At 34.9% G+C, this 24278-nt stretch overlaps 1 protein-coding gene across 5 annotated transcripts in view; it reads right to left on the reverse strand.

Annotated features, from left to right (window-relative positions):
- Positions 1-24278, reverse strand: part of sin3aa (SIN3 transcription regulator family member Aa) — a 41400-nt gene that overhangs the window by 14609 nt on the left and 2513 nt on the right. For all 5 annotated transcript variants that reach the window (XM_005162970.5, XM_073942138.1, XM_073942136.1 and 2 more), the window contains 12 exon segments: positions 18830-19039; positions 13096-13281; positions 10721-10827; positions 10048-10342; positions 9489-9737; positions 8811-8963; positions 6409-6564; positions 5645-5734; positions 5444-5562; positions 2295-2505; positions 1026-1142; positions 694-932 (listed from right to left, as the gene is read on the reverse strand). In XM_005162970.5, the coding sequence (XP_005163027.1) occupies positions 694-932; positions 1026-1142; positions 2295-2505; positions 5444-5562; positions 5645-5734; positions 6409-6564; positions 8811-8963; positions 9489-9737; positions 10048-10342; positions 10721-10827; positions 13096-13281; positions 18830-19009 (2102 nt within the window). In that variant the 5' untranslated portion in view covers positions 19010-19039.

A 24278-nucleotide genomic window follows, 5' to 3' on the forward strand; every position in this document is an offset into this window, starting at 1 on the left:
AAAAAAGTATATATATATATATATATATATATATATATATATATATAAATATTATAAATAATTATAAATAAATAAATAAATAAATAAATAAATATATATATATATATATATATATATATATATATATATATTTATATATATATATATATATATATATATATATATATATATATATATATATATATATATATATGTACTTTTTTTTTTAAATGAACTTAAAAAAAGAAAAACTGGGCCTATTTTATTTATTATTTAATTTGATTTATAACTTTTTTAAATAATAAATTAAGGAGTATTTATTTGCAAAATGGAATACAGAATATAGTTTGTTTCAGTATCATATGCAGTTTTAATATAATATTATATTTAGTGGTTTGTTATATATTTGTAAAAAAAATGGCTAAAATAATTTAAAAAATTAAAAATAAAACTCAATTAAAAAATAAATAACCAAAGTACACAAAAACAACACTGCAAATACACACTGGTCAGCAAAGGACGGGTTATAATATATATTTTATTATTATTATACTAAATTATAAGTAAAATTATAAACTAACAAACAAAAACTTTTAATTTATTTAAACAATCATTTTAAAAAACGAAAAAAAAAAAAATACTAATAAATCAAGAAATGAGAATCTTTCATAATTTATTCAAAAAAATAACAAGGGTATATTTGTCCTCTCTAACCTCTTAAGAACGATGGGAACAGAAGCCGCCGGATTCTTCTTCAGTCCGTCTATGATGTCTGGAGCTTTGTCTCCGTATATCCTCTGTATGGCTTTTCTATGAATGATCTCAGAGAAGCCGCCCAGAGTGTTGTCTAGTCTGAATTTGGCCTGTTCCTCGGCTGACATTCGAGACAGCTTCTTTTGCGTGGTCTCCAGCACGCGAATGGTGGCCAGGTTGGTTTCCAGTACCACATCCAGCTAGAAGAGCATTAGCAAGACATTCATCACAAAAGCAAAATCACAACAGCAGCAGGTGGAGAGCGTAAACAGTGCAAGAGTGTGGAGACTGACCTCGAAGCGCTCGTCCTCACATCTGTACATGTGCTCTTCATACTGAGTCTTCTTGGAGCTCACAAAGGTGGAGTCCTCAGACCAGGAGGGAAACGAAACCCAGGTATCATTCAGCACCTAAAAATAAGAAAATAAGTCTTAAATTTATGGTTTAAAATTTTATTATTATTATTATTACTAAACACAAAACAAATAAATAATATATAATTGAAAATTAAAAGCAAAATAACACAAAAGAAAACAAACTAAAAAAAAAAAAAAACTGAAACACAAAACTTAACAAAAAGCAAACAAAAATAAATAAAATGTAAAACAACGCAAAAAACAACAAACACATACAACATAAAAACATAACAAAAAACTAAACAAAACACAACTAAACAATAAAAAACAACAAAAAACTAAACAAAAGTGAAAAACAACTAAATGAAATTAATGCAAAACACAACACAAAACAAACAAACTAACACAAAACAACAGCAAAACAAAAAACTAAACTAAATAATAAAAAAACAAACACACAAAACAAAACTGAAAAAAACACAAGACTAAATTAAACAAAAAACAATGAATGCACATGCAAACACGTGTAAAACGCAACGCAAAACAAATACACAAAAAAACGAGGAAAAGTAAACTAAACCAAAATTAAACAACACAGCAACAGAAAAAACACACAAACAAAACAATAAAAAACAAAACAAAAACAACAAAACAAAAAACAAAACCTAAACAAAAAACTAAGCAAACATGAAAAAACAATTAAACAAAAAACTGAACAAAAACTGGAAAATTAAACGGATGCAAAACAATAAAAAACACACAAAACAAAGCAAAAAAAAACTAAAATAAACAAAACTGAAAAAACAACACAACACAAAACAAAGAACAAAAAAAGCCCCACAAAGTAAAACCCTAAACAAAAAAGTAAACAAAATTAAAATAAAAAAATAACACAACAAAACAAAAAACAGAGCAAAACAAAATAGAACAAACACACAAAACAAAAATAAATCAAAAACAAACACACAAAACAGGACAAAAAAAAAAAAAAAAACACAACAAAACTAAAAATAAAACAAAACAAAAAAATAAAACAAACAAACACAAAACAAAAAGCTAAACAACTGAAAAAATAAATGCAAAACACAATACAAAACTACAACTCAACTGCTTTGATTTCTGGCCGGTTGACCTCTAATAAATAAATATATTTGATGCAAGTATGATGGTTGTGTGTAAAGCAGTGAATGTTAAATCTTCTCATACTTCTTTACAGATCGCTGTTCTGCCTGTGCACTTGGGCAGCTGGTAGCTCTTGGGTAACGCTCGGTAACTGGAGCCCAGACGCTTGCAGGAAGCGTAGTCGATTTCCATGGCAATTCCTTCAGTGGCTCTTTCCTTCGGGTACGTCTCCAGGTGTGACATCTCCTTATATCCAAGGAAGTTCTTAAACCAAGTGAACAGCTCAGGAAATTTGCTGGGGAAACATTAATAGGAAGAACATAAACACACTACTGCAAATAAAGATATTAGAGCAGTTCTTGACATTAATCAATCAATCAATCAATAAAATAAATAAATACAGAAAATAAATAAATAAATAAACTATATGCCCAAAAAACAAAAAAAAAACAAAAAAAAACTTTAATCAAGTCATTTATATTATTAAGTCAAAATCTCACTATTGAAAAACGGGTATTATATTCTATTGATTTTATTCAATTTAAATCAATTTAATTAAATTAAACTACACAAGCTTTATATATATCTACATATATAAATATTAGGGATGTAACGGTATTGTAAATACCGTCATACCGCAATATTAAATTTTTTCGATATTACCGAAGTCGCATGACTCGGTAAAACTATAGGTCTTCTGAGAAAATTTGCTCAGGCGAATGAAGCGAACGGGAGGTAGCTGAAACTTCATTTCCCATCAGCCCCGGCGTGGCCATAATCCTTTGCGGTCTGTTGTCGCTACAGATCCAGTAATGCGGAAATGGAGTGTGCTGCTAGTAGCGGAGATGAAAAAAAGATGGAAATGATCGAACCTAAAGCGGGTGTTGTCGCCGCGCGCGTGCTGAATAGCGGTGCTGTCGCGCGCGTTCTGATCAGCTGTGTTGTGGCGCGCGTATTGTAAAGAGAGGTGTTATCGCGCGCCTACTGAAGGGCTGGACTGGACGGAGGTTGTGTCGCGTCGCGGGGGCACTTTTGATCGTTTTGGAAGGGCATTTTCTATCCAAGACTAAAAAGGGCATGTGCACTGCACAGGTTGAGCCCTATGTGTGCACGTGCCTGCAAGTTGGGGAATACGACTAATAACAGTCATGGGGACTGCAGAAACACAGCACACTGTTCAGATTGATGCAGACATTGACTTGTACCGCAAAGAGATCTCTATCTCACTCATGGTTTGTCCTCTCAAGTGGGGGAAAGACAATGCACAATGTTACCCCACTGCTGTCAACATGGGCCAAGTCATATCTCTCTTGTCCCAGAATCCTCAGTCCCAAATGAGAGGGTTTTTTTCTGTTGCAGGGGACATTGTAAATACCCAGAGATACCAGCTTTTACCAGATTATAGTTATATGATAATTTTCCTTTAAACCCATCTCTATCTAAGTGAGTGATTAAATGTTAAATGTGATGAGTTTTTAACAATACTAAATTGAAACTTTATTTTTTTACATGGTTTAATAATTTTTTGTTATTAAAATTGAAGTTCCTGTTTCAAAGCTAACAGATAGATGGCTAATTTGTATGTCATTGACACTTTTGGCACTTTTTTGGAGTATTTTCAAAAGTTTTTTTTTTCCTGTAAATGATTCAATAAATACCGTACCGTGACATTCATACCGAGGTATTACCGTACCGTGAAATTCTGATACCGTTACATCCCTAATAAATATATATCTACAACTGCTAATTTAATATTTATATAGCAGTTTATGTATAATGTAGTGTATTATTTATCCTTAATAAATAGTTAATTTAAATCACAAAAAAAATTACATAAATAAAAATCCATTATCATTACCATATGTGCAAAACAAGAACAAAAATCACAGCTAAAATAAATAGAAAATTAAATTTGATATAGATAAATGTAAATAATAATAATTAATCAAATGTAAATATAGAAATTTATGTCAATTTTGAATATATGTATTATTTCACACTTTTATGTGTTGTGATTCATTATTATTTATTAATTTTTTTTTTAAAAAGTCAATGAAAAATCACTTAAAGTAAAAAAATTTATTAAATATAAATAAATGTAAATAATAATAATAATGTCAAATGCAAATATCCAAATTTGTGTCAGTTAAATAACAAATAATTTATTATTTTACAGTTTTATGTAATATGTAGTGTATTAATCTTTATCAAATGAAAACATTAAAACGTAAAAAAATTAATTAAACTGATAAAATAAATTAAAATATTATTATATTTATATCCTTTATATATATATAAATGTAAATAATAATAATATAAAATGTAAATATACAACTTTGTGGCAGTTTTTAATAAATAAATGCATTATTTAAGAGTTTTGTGTTGTGCAGAGTATTATTTATTATCAAATAAAAACAAAAGTAAAAAGAGTCAATAAAAAAATAAAAGCACAGATAAAATAAATAATTTTAATTAAATACAAATAAATGTAAATAATGATAATAATAATAACATCAAATGTAAACATACAAATTTGTGCCAATTTTGAATAAATAAATGTATTTAACAGTTTTGTGTTATGTGTAGTATTATCAAATACATATATATATTTAAATCGATATAAACTAAAAAAATAAAATCACAGACAAAATAAATTACTATTTTAATTAAATGTACATAATAATATTAATAATATTAATAATATCACATGTAAACATACAAATTTATGCCTGTTTTGAGTAAATAAATCACAGATCAAATAAATAAAAAAATTAAATATAAATAAATTTAAATAATAATACTTTAATATCAAATGTTAATATAACAATTTGTCCAATTTTTTAACAAATAAATATATTATTTAACAGTTTTGTTTTTTCTGGAGTATTATTAAAAAAAAATTTAAAATTCGAAATAAAAAAATAAAATAAAATCACAAACAAATAAATGTTAACTAAAAGTAAATAATAATATTAATAAAAAAATAATAATAATATCAAATGTGCCCGTGTTAAGTAAATAAATCCCAGATCAAATAAATAAATAATTAAATATAAATAAATGTAAATAATAATAATTTAATAACAAATGCAAATATTACAATTTGTGCCAGTTTTTAATAAATACATGTATTATTTAATTACAAATAAAAAACAAACATTACAGCAAGACAAACTTATTTTTTCAAACTATAAATCAGTTAAATAAACAAACAAACTTTAGACTAGCCTTACCCAAGGAAAGGAACCACAAGTTGCACCAGCTCAGCACGGGAAATGATCTCCTCGTTAAAGATGACCAGGCACCGAAGGAAGTTGTCATAGGCCTCAGCGCTGCGTAAAACCTTCCGCACCTACAAGCACAACAATAACAATTAAAAATGCACATATAAACTTTTCAAACAGAACACCCACAAGCGAACCAAAGCAACTCACTTTTTCAAAGAAAAGAGACTCGGTTCCTCCGCCGTGTTTTCCAGCTTCTGCTCCGGATGAATCTTTTATGTTCATTAACTTGAGCTTTTTCTGTAAAAAGAAAACTATTTGAGTATCACACAATAAAAAAAAGAAAATGAAAAAAATAAGAAATAAATTATATATATATATATATATTTTTTTTTTTTTTTTTTTTTTGGAGGGGGTGCTGTGCCCCAGTAGAGCATTATGTCTAGCCCCTGGTGTGGACTATCAAAGATGCGACCTGAGGGAGTCAGCGACACCTTTGATATTTGACATGCTAAATATCTGGAGCTGTCGGCGATTCAAAATCAAGCCATGTGAAATGACTGAAAATAACATCGCCGATCACCTACAGCTAATGAGAGAGCGGCATTCACTAGTATGGGGATCTGCAGGCCAGCGGGATGTTAGGAAGTTAAAAGGGCTTCTTTTTAGTCTTTCTGGACTTAAGAAATGGAGGAAAACCTAGTGTAAACTTGGCAGGAGCACCCGTGTCTGTCTGACATTTCATCTGAGCAAATCTTGCACTAGTATATTTATGCACACACACTGTAATCAGCAGATTTACTCCATAAAACTCCATACAAAAGCTTCAATATAATGGAAATAAAATAAAAACAGGCACAAACATAATGAAAGGGTAGTCAATTTAAAAACTAAAGAAGGGTTAAGAAATACTACGAAATCAGTTAAACATATTGAAAAGTATTGATATTTTGCAATTAATCTTTTAGTGCTACCTTGACAGGTGGTGTGATGGCTGTAGTCGAGTGCTTGCGTATCTGACAGCCATTCTGATTGGGCCTCTGTTTGTTATTGAGCTGCGGTTTCTTTACCGTTCCTCCATGATCATTACGCACAGATTCGGCTTTCTCCGCTGTCGTCTTGCCCAGCAGCTAAAGACAATTCAAGAGATGGGTTATTACAGAAAGAAATGCAATTATTATTGATATCCGCTTGTTAAGTGGTGACGTGCTGGTGACTTATGTAATGCTGTTTCCGGGTCCAAGCCGCTGCTCATTTCAGTTGAGGAATTATTTGTTTATGATCACTTTTTATTCCTATCAAACATTAAAGTAATTTTATATAAAATCATAGTGTACACAACAATCTCTGGGCTTGCTGCATAACAAACAACCAAATTTTAACAATTTATAAATAAATGAATCACTTTCTGCCCATCGGATTTTAGGCATGGACATATATATTGCGATCGTGATCGTATTAAATCGCTTTGCTAACGTTTATTATTACCATTTCATGAGTCTCCCCATTCAGTTGAATAGAGCGCTTGGACCTGGAAGCCGCTTCGCGTGGCGTCACACTTAACAAGCGGATAAACTAGAAGCATTTCTAAAATAAAGTACAACACAATATCCCTGTTAGCGGCTAAGGAAACATTTCAGATTTTCATCGGCCGTATTTTACAGAATTTAATTAGATTTTTTGTTTTATTTTATTTTTAAACATTTTTATTTAATGATTTAAAATATTTTAACATGCTGCAACTCAAAACCAAAGTATTTCTCTGAAAGGTTTATCCTCATTTACTGTCTGAATTGTTTATAAAATGTACAAAATAATAACAACAACAACAACAACAACAACAATAATAATAATAATAATAAAAATAATAAATACAATGCATTTATGGATAACTAAAAATAAATATGGGTGTCTATGTTTATGCCTTTTTTAATTTATTTTTCAATTGAGTAACGTCAAGAAGTGCAATACAAGTACAACAAATGCAAAGAAAATTTCAAAGGCTAGGGAAAGATATGAACAATATCACAGGCATACATTAAATGATATACAGGCTTGTGCAATTCGAACTTGAAAATGTACATTTATGAATATGAAATTTGGATATTAAAATAAAGAAATTGCTAAACAATGCATGGGTCTTTTTGCCTCTAGACTTTTCATAAATTCCTAAAAGAACATCTTTTTAGTGTAAACTAATATTTTCATCAATATTGACAGCAATAAAGTCAATAACATTTCACAAAAAAAAAAAAAAAAAACACAATAAGGGCAAAATCACACAAAAGAGCAATACCAAAATAAATGAACAGTGCTCTCTTGCCTCTAATTGCAAAAGCTACACCTAACATTTATAATATATATATATATATATATATATATATATATATATATATATATATATATATATATATATGTATTATATATTAATATTGTTTGGCAGGATATATTCTGTAACAAAATCTCTTTACCCTTGTTTGTTAAAGATAGCGATTAGATGGAACTCAAACTTTTTTTTCAATCAACATCACTCATAAATTGATTCCAATATGACAATATTGCATTTGGTTTTGATGCAACATCCTTCAAGAAAAGGGCCTTTATCGATCCGTTTTTTTGTGTGTGTTTATGCCTGGTTTAGTGCTAACACCTAGTGGACAAACTAAACTGTGCATCTGTGAATAAAGTTTACATCATAAGCAAGGTTATAAACATACTGTTCTAACAAGTAAAATCTAAACTAAACTTCGAGCTTTTTAATTTTAAGTAATTTCATATTCCAGTGCAATTTCTCTGTATATTTTCTTCTCTACAATGCAATTTTACCACAGTAACACTTGGTCAGAGGTTTGACTTAAGCAATAGAAAATAAATGCAAAAGTGTGACTGAACAAAATAAATTGTGACTATGCATCAATTAAAATGACCCTTAACATTAGCATGTTAGCAGTTACAGAGTGTTCTTGAAGTTTTATATTTGATTTCATTAAAACTGGAGTAAAGGAGCAGTTTACAAGGTAAATACATCATTTATTTTCTCCATACGGAAACATATCATAATTCCAATATAGCCATAATCCTTATAAAGGATTTTTAAATAATGACTGAAAAAGCTTTAAAAACAGACGTGTTGAGAGCTCTGAGATTATTAATCGAGAAAACATGCCTTTTTTTTAAACAACTATGATGCTGTACAGATAATTTGATCAATCAAAGATGTGCAGTGAGGAAAGTATTGCAAGAGAGTTTTAAAATGGTCAAAAATGACTGAAACTCTTTGGTCATTTTACAACCAGATGCTAATGGTCTGATCTGATTCAATGATCTATGCTAAGCTAAGCTAAAAGTGCTTTTACCAGACCAGAGCCAAACTCACCATAGTGCTGTTGGCGTCCGGAAGGAACTGTCCGAACTCGGAGAGCAGATCTTCCTGGTTTTTGAAGAGTTGAGCTACTTCAGCGTAAACCTCCTGTTCAGTCAGAACTGGGGTGTAGCTGCCGCCAGCTTCTTTAGCGTTACGCTGCTCCTTCTGAATAACGAAACAAGAAATCTGTAAATGCAAGGTTTCCAAATATCAAATTCACTGACAAATCCATAATTTCCCCCGACTACAAAGCTTAATTTCCGGAATTTTTAATGTAAGTATAGCATGATTGTTGTAACATTAATGTGTCTATATATTTGGTCCCATTCACTTCCCTTCATTTAAAGCAAAACAAAACTTATGCTGCTTATATATATGTGTGTGTGTATATATATATTTACACACACACACACACACACACACACACACACACACACACACACACACACACACACACACACACACACACACACACACACACACACACACACACACACACGTATGTTTTCATATATTTGATTGCTGGTTGACAAGCAGTAAAAGAACAAAATGTAATGTAATGGATATCAACGGCTCCCAGTTTCCAACATTCTTCAAAATATCTTCTTTATCTTTCTTTTAACAGAATAAAGACTCCTGAATAGATCAGATTTTTGGGGGTGAACTGTCCCTCTAAGACTCTTCATTGACCTGGTATTTGTGCAGGATCTCCAGGAAGGACTTGTAGATGTTGGGCTGGCCCTGGAAGCGGTTCTTGATCTTGTTGACGTAGTTGATGGCGTGGTTGAACTCCACGGGCTGGTTGTTCTGCAGTGGCGGGGCGATAGGCATGCTGCTGACCGGGGTGTTGGGCTGCAGCGGTGGCGAACGCGGAGATGCGTATGGAGGGATAGACGGATTGGGCTGACTGCTCGGAGTCAAAACTGGAGACTGCAGAGGCTGGAGAGAGATGAGAAACATTAGTAAACCTGATCCAGGCTGAACATTAAAGGGTCAGTGGGCTGTATGCACAGCTAGTGCTTTTCAGCTAATGGTAAACTTCCAGTGAAAGGTTTGTGGGACTACTTTCAATTTCATGAGGTTCCTTTTACAGCCTTAATATTGAGTACCATCAGTATACAAGCTACAAATAGCGTTTAATCAAGCATCAGACTAAAATCTGACTCTTGCAACTTAAAGAAAATCAACATTAAGTGAATTAAAATCTATTCAAATTGAAGAGTTTTTTCAGCCCATTCCAACTGATTACCTTGGTTTTGGGTGCAGGTTGAGCAGGAGGTGTGGTTGCCAGATTGGGAGGGTTTGTGGTGATCTGGTTCTGCTGCTGTGAGGGCGGTGGAGGCGGTACGATGGGGATGTTCTGCACGGAGATGCCGTGAGGTGTGATGTGGTGGATCTGACCAGGTGTAGTCACGTTGACCAGGTCATTGGTCTGAACTTCAATCTTGTATCCCGGTGGAAGAAACGTGTTGAACCCCATAATGAGATCAGGGTGACCCTTAAAGAGCTGCGACACCCTGCTGATTACGCCTGGGGTGTCAATACTGCAGAATGCAGACGAGAGAGAGAGCATGAAGTGTAATGAATTATTAATCTAATCACCATTTTAAAGTGATTATTTGACACTAAAGAAGGAAGTAATGATGCTGAGAATTCAGGTTTTCATCACAGGAAAAAAAAATCTCACAATATATTATCAGGCATCACAAGCCAAATAGTTAAAACTTGAACCATCTAAAACAAAAAGGTGGTTTCCACAAGACAAACTCAAAATGTTGATCCTTATGATGCTAAATGCTGAAAAATAAATATAAAAATATATATATATTTTACTTTAGTTCATGGAAAAGTTAAAACTTTTGAAACACACAATTAAAAACAAGTTTAATAAACGTTTGTTCTCCTACATCTGAAAACCTCACCTCTGAGATTTAAACTCCTTCATAATATCCAGGAAGTCATTGTAGACCTGTGGCTGATTGCCAAACTGGAGCTTTACCTGATCCAGGTAAGACAGAGCATCCTCCACCTACAAAAACAACAGTTTATCTAACACACGGCTGTTACCGCAGGAATACATTTTTAATTATTAAGGGTGCTTTCACACCTACACTTTTGTTTCGGAACGTGTCTCGTTTGCCCAGTTAGCGCGGTTCGTTTGGCATATGTGAACAGGGCAATCGCGCTCTGTTCCGCGCCAAATTAATCGCTCCGAGATCGCTTGAATGAGGTGGTCTCGGTTCGATTGCAGTGAGAAAGCGATCCGATCCGAGCGCGGTTATATCACAGTGTTTTATGGATATGTAATAGGCATACGGCTATATGAAGAGAGAATTATGAGTAGGGCGGGAAGTTTCGCGAGTCTCCGGATGCCCGCAATCGAGTGATGATCTCCCTGTAATCTTGCGTCTCCCTCCCGGTCCTCAAATAGACATCGTTGCGCACCCTTCTCACCCCTCCCCACCGCGTCTTTCCTCTGACACGTCGCGCGCACGCACCCTGTCAATCACCAACAAACCACCACCTCTCCTGACAGCTTAGCAGGACGCTGCAAAATAAACCCTGACACTCTGACCAATGTGAGGAGAGTTTACTCGCACGTGACTTGTTTTAGCTCTTTTGGTCCGTTTAGAAACTTTGCAGTGTGAAAGCGAACTGCTCCAAGAGCAAAGAGCAACAATGTAACAATTGTAATCTCTGTTTCGGAACAACTGAATCGATTCACAGGTGTGAAAGCACCCTAAATGTATATATCCAGGAAACTCCCAATTAGATACAAGAGCTCTTCTACCAGGGAATTCTGGTCAAAGACAGACATCCCAAAACAAAAATTGAGGCAAAAAACCCTCCATAAAACCAAAACAACCGGGTATAAAGCATGTGTAATATTCCATCAAAAAATATTTAAAGCAAGAACTGCATACATGCAGAGCATCACTGAAAAGGCTGGTTTAATTCTCGCTGTGTGAAAAAATGACATCTTTAATCAGGTAACTTCAGGTGAGAGTTTTAGGTGTTAACCAAGTATTATAAATACTAATACAGAATGTCAACGAACTTATTGCGATATACACTGTGGCAATTTGCGCAGCAAAGACTTTTAAATTTCATATATATAGCACTGTGCAAAAGTCTTAGGCCACTAGTATTCTCACCCCAAAAAAAAAAAGTTTAAAGTCGATTATTTCTATATTTTTCTGTATGCGGTATTGAACCGATATCCGATCCAAATCGTAGCATCACTAAATTTTTTTTTTTATGTTCAATCCATTTAAAATTAGTTAACTGATTTGTGTTGGGACAGCATGAATGAATTATGTGGAACCCTACATTGTTTTACAGTGTATGACTAAACTTTGAATAACATGGTGCTGCTCAGCCGCCGTTGCAGTGTGTGAGTATCTGAGCTCTGCATCAAGACTTAAATCCTGCAACGTCCCTCCATACGATCAGGTATTAGTCTCCAACTCTTTAATGGATCTTTGTATATGATGTTGCACATGTCTGAATTGGCTTATTATTGTTTAAGTATGTGAATTGGCTTGGAAAATCTTTACCAGACAATTAAAATGTTTTATTTGATATGTTTTATGTTCTACTAAAATCATTTAAATCTAGTAGATTGTTTAGGCTGATGTTTCCGCAGCCTTTGAGCAGGACTGCTAATCCATTCAGGCTCAATGAATGAAGCATAGGTGCAGCATTAGAGACCTGTTGATTTCTGACAATCACTGACTTAGTATGACATAATATAGAGGCTAAATCAAACTATCGGTATGTATGAGCAAGCATAGGGTGGCCTAATATTACGTAAAGGAAATTAGTTTAGTTATATCCTCTATCTAAGAACCAGAACTGGCGAGGATGTGTCCGTGAGCAGATGTAACTGGGCAGCACACTGACTCTAAGCGGTTTTGGGTAAACGATGAAACATTAAATGAAAAGACGAGATGTTTAAAATATAATCGAATATCTAAATTCATTCCTCATTTATGAATGCGGCTAGTTTCTTGAAATCAGATTAAATTCGGAGCTGAAATAAAAATGAAAGTGAATTCTAACATATAAAAATACTTCTTTTCAGAAGTGCTTACACGCATTTAACCTTCACCCATGCTGTTAGTTCCGTCATTAGACTAATAGATGGACCCTTACAACCCTGATAAAACCATTGCAATGCTAATGCTGAAACAATAATATTGTTAAAAACGTATTTTTATTAATCATTTTCAAGCAACAAATAAAAGACAAAAGATCTGTTGCCTACACAAGAACCAGGACACAAAAGCCGGCCCACCTTGAGTCTCTGGAACTGCTGCTGGCCCTGTGTGGATGCAGACGGGGTGGGCGGATGAGCGTGACCCTGTACGGGTGGAGGAGCGTGGGCTTGAGCCGCCGCCGGGCCATGGTGATGCGGCCCGCTGTGCACTGCCGGACTAGGAGTGTGACTGTGACCACTGGAGCTCTGGGCCACTGTGGACACCTAAAAACAGCATCGGAGGAAAGACCTCATTAATAATGTAGGAATACGTTTCATAATCATAACAAACCCTCCTTACTAGGCTAGAATAAGCATTAGATTCTTATTGAAGGCGAAATGTGAAGCAAGGCATTTAAATGAAGAGATCTTACAGTGAAAGCAAAACTCATTGTACAGCATAAAGCCCATTTCGAAATAACAACACAGATATAAATGTGTCTGATGTGTGCTACCTTATTATCGCACTACTGTAAATAAATATACTGACGCTTCAATATTAGTTTTGTATTTTGGATTACGGATGAGTTAAGCTTCAATTTACTTAATGTAATAATTTTTCTGCATGGCTTTAGTGTTATAGGATTTCTATTAGGGCTGTGCGATTTGAGGAAAATATCTAATTGTGATTTTTTTGACAGATATTGCGATTGGATTTATGATTTAATTTCGTAATAAAGCTTCAGCTCAAATGCTGTTTTTCTCTGATATTAATTTGTCTTTTAATGCTTCTGAAGCAGCAGACATCATAATGCCACTTGTCAGTGTTTCCAGTTTGTTTTCTTTTATTGATTGTGTGCGTAGTTCGGTTGCGCAATTTTGATTGGGCAGAACGAAAGTGTGCAAAAGTCCCTCTTAGGCAAGTCATTTCACTCGACGGCCATCTTTGAAACGCCTCTCGGACAGTATACTCGGGCATTCTGTTTGAATGGGAAAACATATTCTCCAAAACTACTTGCCAAGTTTATGATTAACTTTCATATTAGGAAACACTAATAAAATAAAACAACAACCGCCTCTAGTTTCAATTCTAAATATTTAGATCACACAAACTCTGCAAAAACTCACGTCTGGCCTGAGTCCCTCCGCCGGATAATCCTCAGACTATGGGGATCACTGATTGGCTTCATTTTCCATATTGACGAATACACTTTTCCCCATTCAAAACTATACGAGTGACACAGTTTGGTATTCTATAGTGTTTAAGTTTGCTCACTCAATTGGCTAGTAAGACTGCCATGCACAGCCGGCAGCCACACATTTGCTCTGCGTGGGGAAAATTAAATACAAATATATTTCATATTGCAGCCCCTTGCAATTAACTAATTACAATGTTTCAAATTGCGATTGTGATTTGATTCTGATTAATCGCACAGACTTTGTTTCTATTACAAACTTTCGGTTCTAATTTGAATGTTTTAGTAATTTCGTATGTTTTTTTTGGTCTTTTTTTTATTAGTTTTTGAAACAATATGTCTTTATGGTTTGTAGTCTAAAGTAAAACTAAATAAAAAATTATAAACCTTTTCTTGGCAACATGCTGAAATAAAAGGTTTTTATAGATTTTTGAAGATTTTTTATTTGTTCAAGTAATTTAAGTTAAAGTTACTTCTATTTTTGTTTGATGGTTATTATTAATCCTCTTGTGTTCGGGTCAAATCTGACCGATTTACAACTTAGAACACTCGCTAAATATTGCTTCAAGACCTAATGATATCCTCTACACCAGAGGTGGGCAAACTACGGCCATATGCGGCCCGCTGAACACTTTCATCAAGCTCCTGATCGGTTAACGTGGCGCGAATGTCCGCTTCAGTTCAGATTTTTGAACTCGAGCAATTCGCGTCAAACGCGTAAAACGCTCAATTTTCACCGCGCCATTCGCGCAATACGTGTCATTTGCATCGCGCCGCAGGATGTCAATTTGCGCGTTTGCATTGACTTCACATGTAAATCACTCACGCTTGATGCGCGTTCTGCATCTGGTGTGAACGCAGCATAACGGTTTGGTTCAGAATTAGTAAATTAATGATGCAATTACAAGTGAACACCATGTGATGGCAGTATTGCACGCGGTACAGTTAGCGCAACCAATAAAATTAGAACACACTCTCGGATATTAAAATGCACTTGACCGTTAATGACTGAAAAAAAAAAGGAAAACTGACTGTGTGTTTAAGAAAGGACAACAAAATACTTCTTAACCAATTTTAGACAGAAAGTGTTGCTGTTTTTAAAGTTTAACGGGCTGATCACACCGAATGCGCTTTATGCGTTGAGAGGCGCCTCTTTTGAATGGTTTACTAACGGCTTTTACAACAGTTGTAATGTTGTTGAATGGTTTACTAACGGCTTTTACAACAGTTGTAATGTTGTTGAATGGTTTACTAACGGGTTTTGCGCGCTGCTTATGCGCGCCTCGCGTTTTTGCCGTAGCAGACTCCAGACTTTGACCCCCTTGCGAAGAGAGAGGACCAGGCTCATTGTTCACATTAACACACTCATAATAACCTGACTTTGAATAACAAGGACAAAGATTCTTCTTCCGTTTTATCTCATAGTTTTATGATTGACGTGAGCATATTTATAAAAAGCTCAAATGAGATTGTTGTCCATTTGACTCAAAGTATATAATAATTGCTGGATAAATGTGTTAATTTTTGTCTAAAACTCTAATGAGTTATTTCTTATCCATATATTTAAAATAATGTGTCGAAACAAGTAGACCCACTGGCGAGGCAGTGGCGCAGTAGGTAGTGCTGTCGCCTCACAGCAAGAAGGTCGCTGGGTCGCGTGGGTTTCCTCCAGGTGCTCCTGTTTCCCCCACAGTCCAAACAGACATGCGGTACAGGTGAATTGGGTAGGCTAAATTGTCCGTAGTGTATGAATGCGTGTGTGTGAATGTGTGTGGATGTTTCCCAGAGATGGAAGGGCATCCGCGGCGTAAAAACTTGCTGGATAAAGGGACTAAGCCGACAAGAAAATAAATGAATTAATAAACAAGTAGACCCTAGTTATATACATTAGGGATGGGAAGATTAACCGATATGTATCGATACGCGGTCATGCGCGTGCACGATGCGAGTGCATCGGTTGAGCAGCAGAGGATGAATGAAATTTTGGAAGCAAATCGAGATGCATCGGTTTTTGCGAGATGCATCGATTTTTCCGAGATACAGCTTATATTTTTAATATAGAATGTATTTTTTATTTACTAACAAGTGTTGTCAACCTGTTTTTGGCGCATAATTTAATCGACCTACATAAAGTAAGCCTTAGCAACGGATTTGCGGATGTGCACACACTACAACTCAGTGTATCAGGTGTGGGGATGAAGCTAGTGGAGCGCCCTCAGAAAGCGCGAGAAGCAAAACAAACATTTTATTCCCCACTGAGTTTTAAATCTAAAGTATGGCAAGCAACATTATGGATTTAAGGATGGACGACATGACAGGACAGATGCAATTTGCAAAATGTGCCGCGCATCTGTAAAATACGCGGGCAGTACGACTAATCTGAAATCTCACTTGAAGCGGCGCCACGGTGTTGTTGTGGAAGCATCTTCCAGTGTTTCTGCATCCCCGGCTTTCGCACTGCTTCAACCAGCTCCAAAAGTGGTGAGAAAAGCATTGCAAGTTTTTTTTTTCCCCATGCGCAACAGTTCTGCTCGCTCTACGCCAATAACGAATGCTATTGCATTGTTCATCTGCAAAGATATTCAGCCTAGTGTCACGGAGAACGAAGGTTTTAAACACCTCCTCCTGTTAATTTTTATTAAATTATAATAATAATAATATTAATAATAATAATGATAAAAATAATGGGTGTCACGGTGGCACAGTGGGTAGTTTGACCACCTCACAGCAAGAAGATTGCTGGTTTGTTATATTTTTATTAGCCTGTTGTTTACAGTGACAGTGATGTTTCAAAGCAGCATAACACTGCTAGTTCACCACCTTAAGTTTTGAATAATCAGTGGCAAAATATCTTTGTAAAACTTGTTTTCAAAGTTGAAAAGTTAAATCACAATTCTTGTTGTGCAATGCTAAATTTATTTATGTTGAAAGAGTGCAAATATATACATATTTTTTAATATATATTGCACTTATACATTCTGTTTATCTTGAAAATACTTAAATAATATGTGCTATATGTTCTAAAATTGGCCCTCTACTGTAAACTGACACTCTGGCTCTGAGAGAAGAGCCAGTTTGTAAAAAAAGTCTTGGTTTTGCTTGGTTAATAAATAATCAAACTCATTCAATGGCACAGCATCCTCTTTCACACCTTCTCATAAACTTGATCTAATTAGTTAGTATGAATTATCGCATCGTATCGTGATATGGGTGTGAATCGTATCGTGTTGCATCGCAATATGTCACAAATGTATCGCTAATATATCGGATCGGATTCTTTGTATCGAGATGCGTATCGGATCGGCATTATAGCTTAGATGCCCAACCCTAATATACATATATTTTTCATTAACAACATTTTTAAAAATCTTTAAAAACTAAATATAATTAAGGCAATTAAGGCAATTCTTTGCCGAAGTGCTTAGGTTTTTTTTAAGGATTAGCCATGTGAATAAAGGCTTTTTTTTTTTTAAATGTCCACATTTTTCGAGTGCTTTGGACTGATAATTGCTGTTTATTCTGATGAATCCCATACCCAAAGAGCACCGACACATTATTTAAGTTCCCCTGAGCACATTTTGTTTGATTTTGGATTTTTATTTAGATATTTTTGTTGGTGATTGGATGTGTGTTTGATCGATTGGGTAAGCTTTACATAAACAAAAGAAAATTAAGACCTGCTTAAAATTATTTTAGACCTACAAGACCATATTTCAGTCAATTTAAGACTTTTTAAGGCCTAATATTTTGTGTCTGAAATTCAAGACATTAAGACCCCGTGGACACTCTGACTTTAGTTTATAGCATTGCTTATTTAGCCAGATTCTAGACTCTGGAATCACTCTAAATTAACTAAATGCAGTGGGAACACATTAATTAGAGCTGTAAAAGCTGTACCTATTGTCTAATGTGCTGTAAATAATAGCGTCACATGAAATAGCGTCACATGACTTCATCTGGAGTGGGGAATTGCAGTTTTTGCCAACAGATTTGCATTGCTAATTTCTGATGCTTTCTTCACTGCTGCTTTCTCACCGTTGCCATTTAAGTTGCATGTTTACTTTGTGATTGAAAGAAGACCATGCAACACACATTCAATTTTCATCTACAGAAAATGCAGCACTCAGTGTTAGAAAAAATCTGACACAGCGATATTTAGTTTTGCCGTGATGTACATTGCGATATGAATATAATTCCACCAGATGATCTGAATAGCTTTATTGGTAAAAATGTCATTTATTTAGATTGACTGAGATGATCGAGTGTTTTTTTATGCAGTGCATCTGCATAAATTATAACAAATTACCAGCAAAAATAAATAAATAAACAGTGCTTTATGGTTTTTCTGTGGAGTCTAACAGTATTCAGTTAGAAATATTGTACAAATCAAATGTAAAACAGCATGGTCATCATTGTACAAATAATTTTAAAATAATAATACTTTAATTTCTTTATCGTTTAATCTTTAACAAATAATCTAATCCTGCAGATACACATATTGTGATATTGATGTTCAAACCATAAACTGTTCAGCAATATATAGTTAACAGCATACAAATTAGTTTTATTCTAAAACAAAGAACAAAATGGACTTCACTGTGAGTATATTGGGGCCAAATAGGTATATGTGTCTGTACCTGGTATGCTTGAGGAAGCGGGTACTGTATTCCTGGAGTGGGCTGCATGCTGTCAGCCACCGCCTCGAATACAGCAGGCGCTGGGGCCAGAACCCTGTGCTGGAAGCCCTCAGTGCTGCCGGGAAGCCGGCGTTGTTGTGGGGTGAACACTGGCTCCTGATCCTCTAAACGCCTCCTCATGCTGTACTCATACTCAGAGGGCACCAAGACCTGACACAGACAAGACAAACAAGCAACTTGCACTATGAAACATCAAGATCTGGCTGTAGTCCAAACCATTACTAACAGGAGATCTACTGGTCTAGACAGCTATCTGGGCTGTGTGGTGAATAATGCGCTCATAAATGCATAAGAAGTGTGTATATAAATGTAGATTAGACATGGGACGATAACTGCTTTCAAGGTATACCGCGGTTTGGAAAAGTCAGGGTTTTAAAACCGGCAAAATGTTCGGCTATACCGTGCCTAAGGTGTGTTATTTACGAGTATCTCCAGCAGAAAAGATCTCCAAAGATGCTGTTTTAAATTGTAAAGAAATCTGTGTTTTTGAAACTAATGAGGACAGCAGAAGTCGATGGTTCGTTTAAATTATTCAGCCTGACATGTTTATTGCCCAACTAAAATACTAAAATATATTGTGTTCAAAGTAGGGCTGCTCGATTTTGGGGAAAAATCATAATCACGATTATTTTGGTCATAATTGTAATCATGATTATTCAAAACGATTATCAGTTGAAGTAAAAATTATTAGCGCTCCTGAGAATTTTTTCAAAATAGAAAAAATATTAGAGGAAATACTGTTAAAAATCCTTGCTCTGTTAAACATGATTTGGGAAATATTTATTTAAAAAATATATATATATTTCCCAAATCATGTTTAACAGAGCAAGGATTTTTAACAGTATTTCCTCTAATATTTTTTCTCCTGGAGAAAGTCTTATTTGTTAGAATAAAAGCAGGTTTCAATTTTAAAACTTCTTTTAAGGTCAATATTATTAGCCCCTTTAGGCAATATATATTTTTGATTGTCTGCAGAAGAAACTACTGTTATACAATAGCCCCTTTCACACATACAGACCTTTCCGGAAAATTGCCGGCAATTTTCCGGAAAGCTTGTATGTGTGAACAGGTCCTTTTTGAAAATACCGGTAATTTAGTTCTGGCTATTTTCCGGAAAGAGAAGTTGTAAGATTACCGGCAATTTGCCGGAATGCTGTGTGAATGCAGAAGTAATGCAGAAGTAAGATTTCCGTAATAAGCGCGTGCACGTCTAGAACGTGCTGACGCGAGACGTCTGCTTTAGCCAATCACAACAGTCAGACGCATTTACGTCCGCGCGGTTTGTGAGAATAAAAACCTTTGAATATTTTTCCAGACACATTTAGCTGCTAGAAGTTAGTCAGATCACGTTCATATGTTCTTCTTTATGCCAACTGTGTAAATAATCATCGATGACATGCTTATGATAAGCCGTTGTTTGTTTACCTTCAAGCTTTGCGTGTGCCTTTGAAACAGCCTGTGAGCGCCAGCACACGCACATATTATGAACATCTCGACATGCGAAAGTGATCCTGCGAAAGTTGTTCACAATATTGATCATCCACAGAGTTTGTAATTTAGTCAAATGTTTACAAATACAAGCGCAGCCGTTAAAAGCTCATTTGAGGTGAATGATGTCAGAATTTACCGGTATTTTGGAATGGATGTGTGAATGCTCTTTTATGGAAAATTTCCGTAACGTCCTCGCCTGTGTGAACAGTGCTTTTTTGAATATACCGGTAAAGTCGTTCCGGAAATTTTCCAGATATTTACCGGTATCACTGTGTGAAAGGGGCTAATGACTTGCCTAATTCCCTAATTAAGCCTTTGAATCACACTTTGAATTTGAATGCTTGTATTTTAAAAAATATCTAGTAAAATATTATGTGCTACCATCATAACAGATAAAAAAATCGGTTATTATAAATAAGTGATTAAAACTATTTTGTTTAGAAATGTATTGAAAAAAAATCTTTCCATTAAACAGATACTGGGGGTAAAGGGTTGCTAATATTTAGGAGGGAAAGAACTGTACAAAAGCACGTACATCTCTCTTAATTGGGTGCTCAGCCAAAACCGCAAAAAGTGCAACTAAATGTAAATCAAAGGCGGCAACACCAAGGCTCCAAAAATACAAATTTATTAAATTAAAAAGGCTGTGTGTTGGGGTTGCCGCCTTTGATTTACATTTAAGATTTAGGAGGGCTAATAATTCTGACTTCAACAGTATATACACAGTTATTTTACTCCCTGTAAAGAAGGAAAGGGAAATAAATACAATAGAATAAAAATATAAAACAAACTGTGCTTTAAGCATCCTCACTGTAAGAAAAACACTTTAGCTACAAAAGTCCTTCAGTCAAGAGCAGTGAGGGATTTTCTCCTTGTTGTTTGATTAATAATGATAAAAACAGGCGGCAGCGGAAATACTGCGCTGTCACTTTAATGGTTTCTCTTTCACAACTCATATATTTATTACACAAATGAGGGTTAATATGAATAATCAATAAACACCGCGTTTTGACACCTATATGACCATTAAAGCGCTCACGTTAAGATGACTTTAGATGTGTGCGCTCTGCACGCTACAGTGTGCGAATGAGACCAAATGCTGACCGCATGCTTCTGACTGTGTATGTGCGCCGCGCTCACACATACACATATAAGTATGTGGTCTTTCGCGCTTTTGAGAGCAACACGTATACAACTGGAAAGGGGGCGGTAAATAATGGAATAATCGTTTATCTCGATTAATGGTTTTTCATAATCGTTAGAAGCCAAAATCGAAATCGGATTTTCGATTAATTGCACAGCCCTAGTTCAAAGGTTTTTTTTTTTTACCCAGGCTTTATAAAAGAATATATTTTAGAGCAGTAACCACAATACCGAGAAACTGTGATATTTTTATCCAAGGTTTTCATACCGTCTGAATCTTATACCGGCCCATGCCTAATGCAGATCAAGTGTATGAGCCTGTAAATCTATGGAAAAAAAATCGAATTGTTCAAAATAACACTTCATACATGATCTCATTCGTGTTTAGATGACACAAAACCAACATTTAAAGATGCAGAAGGTGACTGTCTTCAGAAGCATTTTTTGTTGTGCTGGTTAAAAGTCTCTTCACAGTCTAATAGTAATGATTAAAGTAAATGATTTAAATGTATTTATATGTATTTGTATATTTTGGGTAAGACATAAAACTAAAAAATTTCATCCAATTAAATAGAGTTAAGGCTGATTTATACTTCTGTGTCAAACACCGGCGGATGCTACAGCGCTGACGCATAGCCCTTCGCCGTGGCCGTCGCCGTCACTGACGTGCACCTCTCAAAAAATTTAACTACACGTCGCAACAACGCGTAGCGCAAGCTCTGTGATTGGTCGGCTTGGTAGCGCTGACGAGTTGGGGCGGGACCGAGAGCCGCGCGAATGGCACAAGCCCGATGTAGCGATTGTTTACAAGTGTGAAGTCCCGTGAAGGAGCTCCGGATGGAAAGTTTTGTTTTGTGTTTACCTCATAGTTAAAATTCTTGCACGTCCGCTGGTTTCTGCCTCAAAATGAGCGAGTTTGAGTCACTTGTACAACCAGGAAGTGTTCAGGAAACGCAAAACAGAAGCGAAGAAACTCGACACAGAGGAACATTTACACCTCACTGCCAACTAGCGTTTCGGAAGTGTTAATGCAGACCAACAGAGACAGCGCGCAGAAGTATAAATGCACAGCTGCGCGTGTTGCCTGCGCCGTGAGTTGCGCCGGTCACTTGACGCAGAAGTATAAACCAGGCTTCAGGCCGACATCTCTCATAATTCCGATAAGTAGCTCAAACTGTCTGTCAGCAAATGCAGATTTGAACAACTGCGCAGCTATTTGTACGCATCTCTGCCGACCGCTGTTTGTGCTGCGCATTCACGAGAGAGAGCACGCGTGCACGATTGGTAAAAACCTGCTGAATCAAAATTTTTTAAAAACCTGAATCAATATTGGAGTTACCTTTGCACGCTGGAGAAAGGATGAAACCATGGCTGAAGGATTTCTCTTAGACAGGTAATGTTCTGTTTTAAAACTGTTTTAGCTTCACTCAAAGCTGATGTAAGGTTAGATGTTGTTGTCACAAATGGGTTATATCTTCACAGAAGTGTTGTTCAGCCACTAAAATCTTCTGGTGAAAAATTGATAAAACTATTTTCAGTTTCGTAAGGGACCTTTTACAGCATCGATAATGTAGATTTTAATTAGTTTAACAACAAAACACAAGTAAATAGCGCTATTCCGCCTAGTCTCTCCCTATATTGTTTACCATGCAACTCGAAATATTCGCTCTGAAATAGCATGTCAGTTTGGCTTAGTAATGAGTGTAATTCCTGCACGCCGCCGGACAAGCACTAGTTGCTTTTAACACATGAGAGAGGGTTCTGTTGCTGTGCTCTTGTTTAAGGAGGCGTGGCTCTAGACTGCAGGGGAGGGACTGTGATACAGAGATTTATGCTAAGCCGTTAGCATTGTGAAAGATCACCTACTGCACCTTTATCTTTAGAAGAGCTAAAAAAAAATCTATATTTGGTGGAATATCCTAGATTTTCAACCGCAACAAATGAAAACATTTGTTATTTTGACCAATTTCCATGTTCCAAAGGTTTCAATTAAATGATTTAAATGAATCAGATTTTGACAGCCAACAATGCTGAGACTTTGAGCAAATTAGGGCAAAGACAGATTCTGCTTGACTAGTGTATTCAGGGTTTCTGCAGGTTTCACAGAGTTAAATTTAAGACTTTTTAAGACATTTTTAAGACCATTATGAATGAAATTTTAGACTTATACAGGGCTAAAGGCTAAGGAATTTTTCAAATGGCCCAGATGGGAAAGATTTTTATGTGCCCTATCAAAAATAATAATAACAATAATAAAATTAAATATATATATATATATATATATATATATATATATATATATATATATATATATATATATATATATATATATATATATATACACACACACACACATACTTTAATACATCAATTTAATAAATTAATAATGAAAAATGTAAATCTTTTAAATTATATTTCTTAGCAAAATATTGTGTAAAAATCAGCAAGCTCAACTAGTATCCATATACTTTATTTCCAACATAAACTTACTTTAAAAAAAAATAAAAAATGATTAAATGTTTCAAAAGTTTTAAAAACTATAATAAACTAAATCTATGCACAACAATCTGTCCAGGTTGGTGTCCTCAGCAGTAAATACATGGAGAACCTTTAAACAAATGTTACTGTAAGGAAAATAATTAAACCATTATGATAAATAGAGTTTAAAAAGACCTTTTTAAATATAAAGTTTAAAGTTTTATTAAGATTATTGTTGGTCGTTGTATGGGTTTGGACCAGATTCAGCAGCAATACA

Source organism: Danio rerio, chromosome 25 (assembly GCF_049306965.1).
Source record: "Danio rerio strain Tuebingen ecotype United States chromosome 25, GRCz12tu, whole genome shotgun sequence".
Lineage (NCBI taxonomy): Eukaryota > Metazoa > Chordata > Actinopteri > Cypriniformes > Danionidae > Danio > Danio rerio.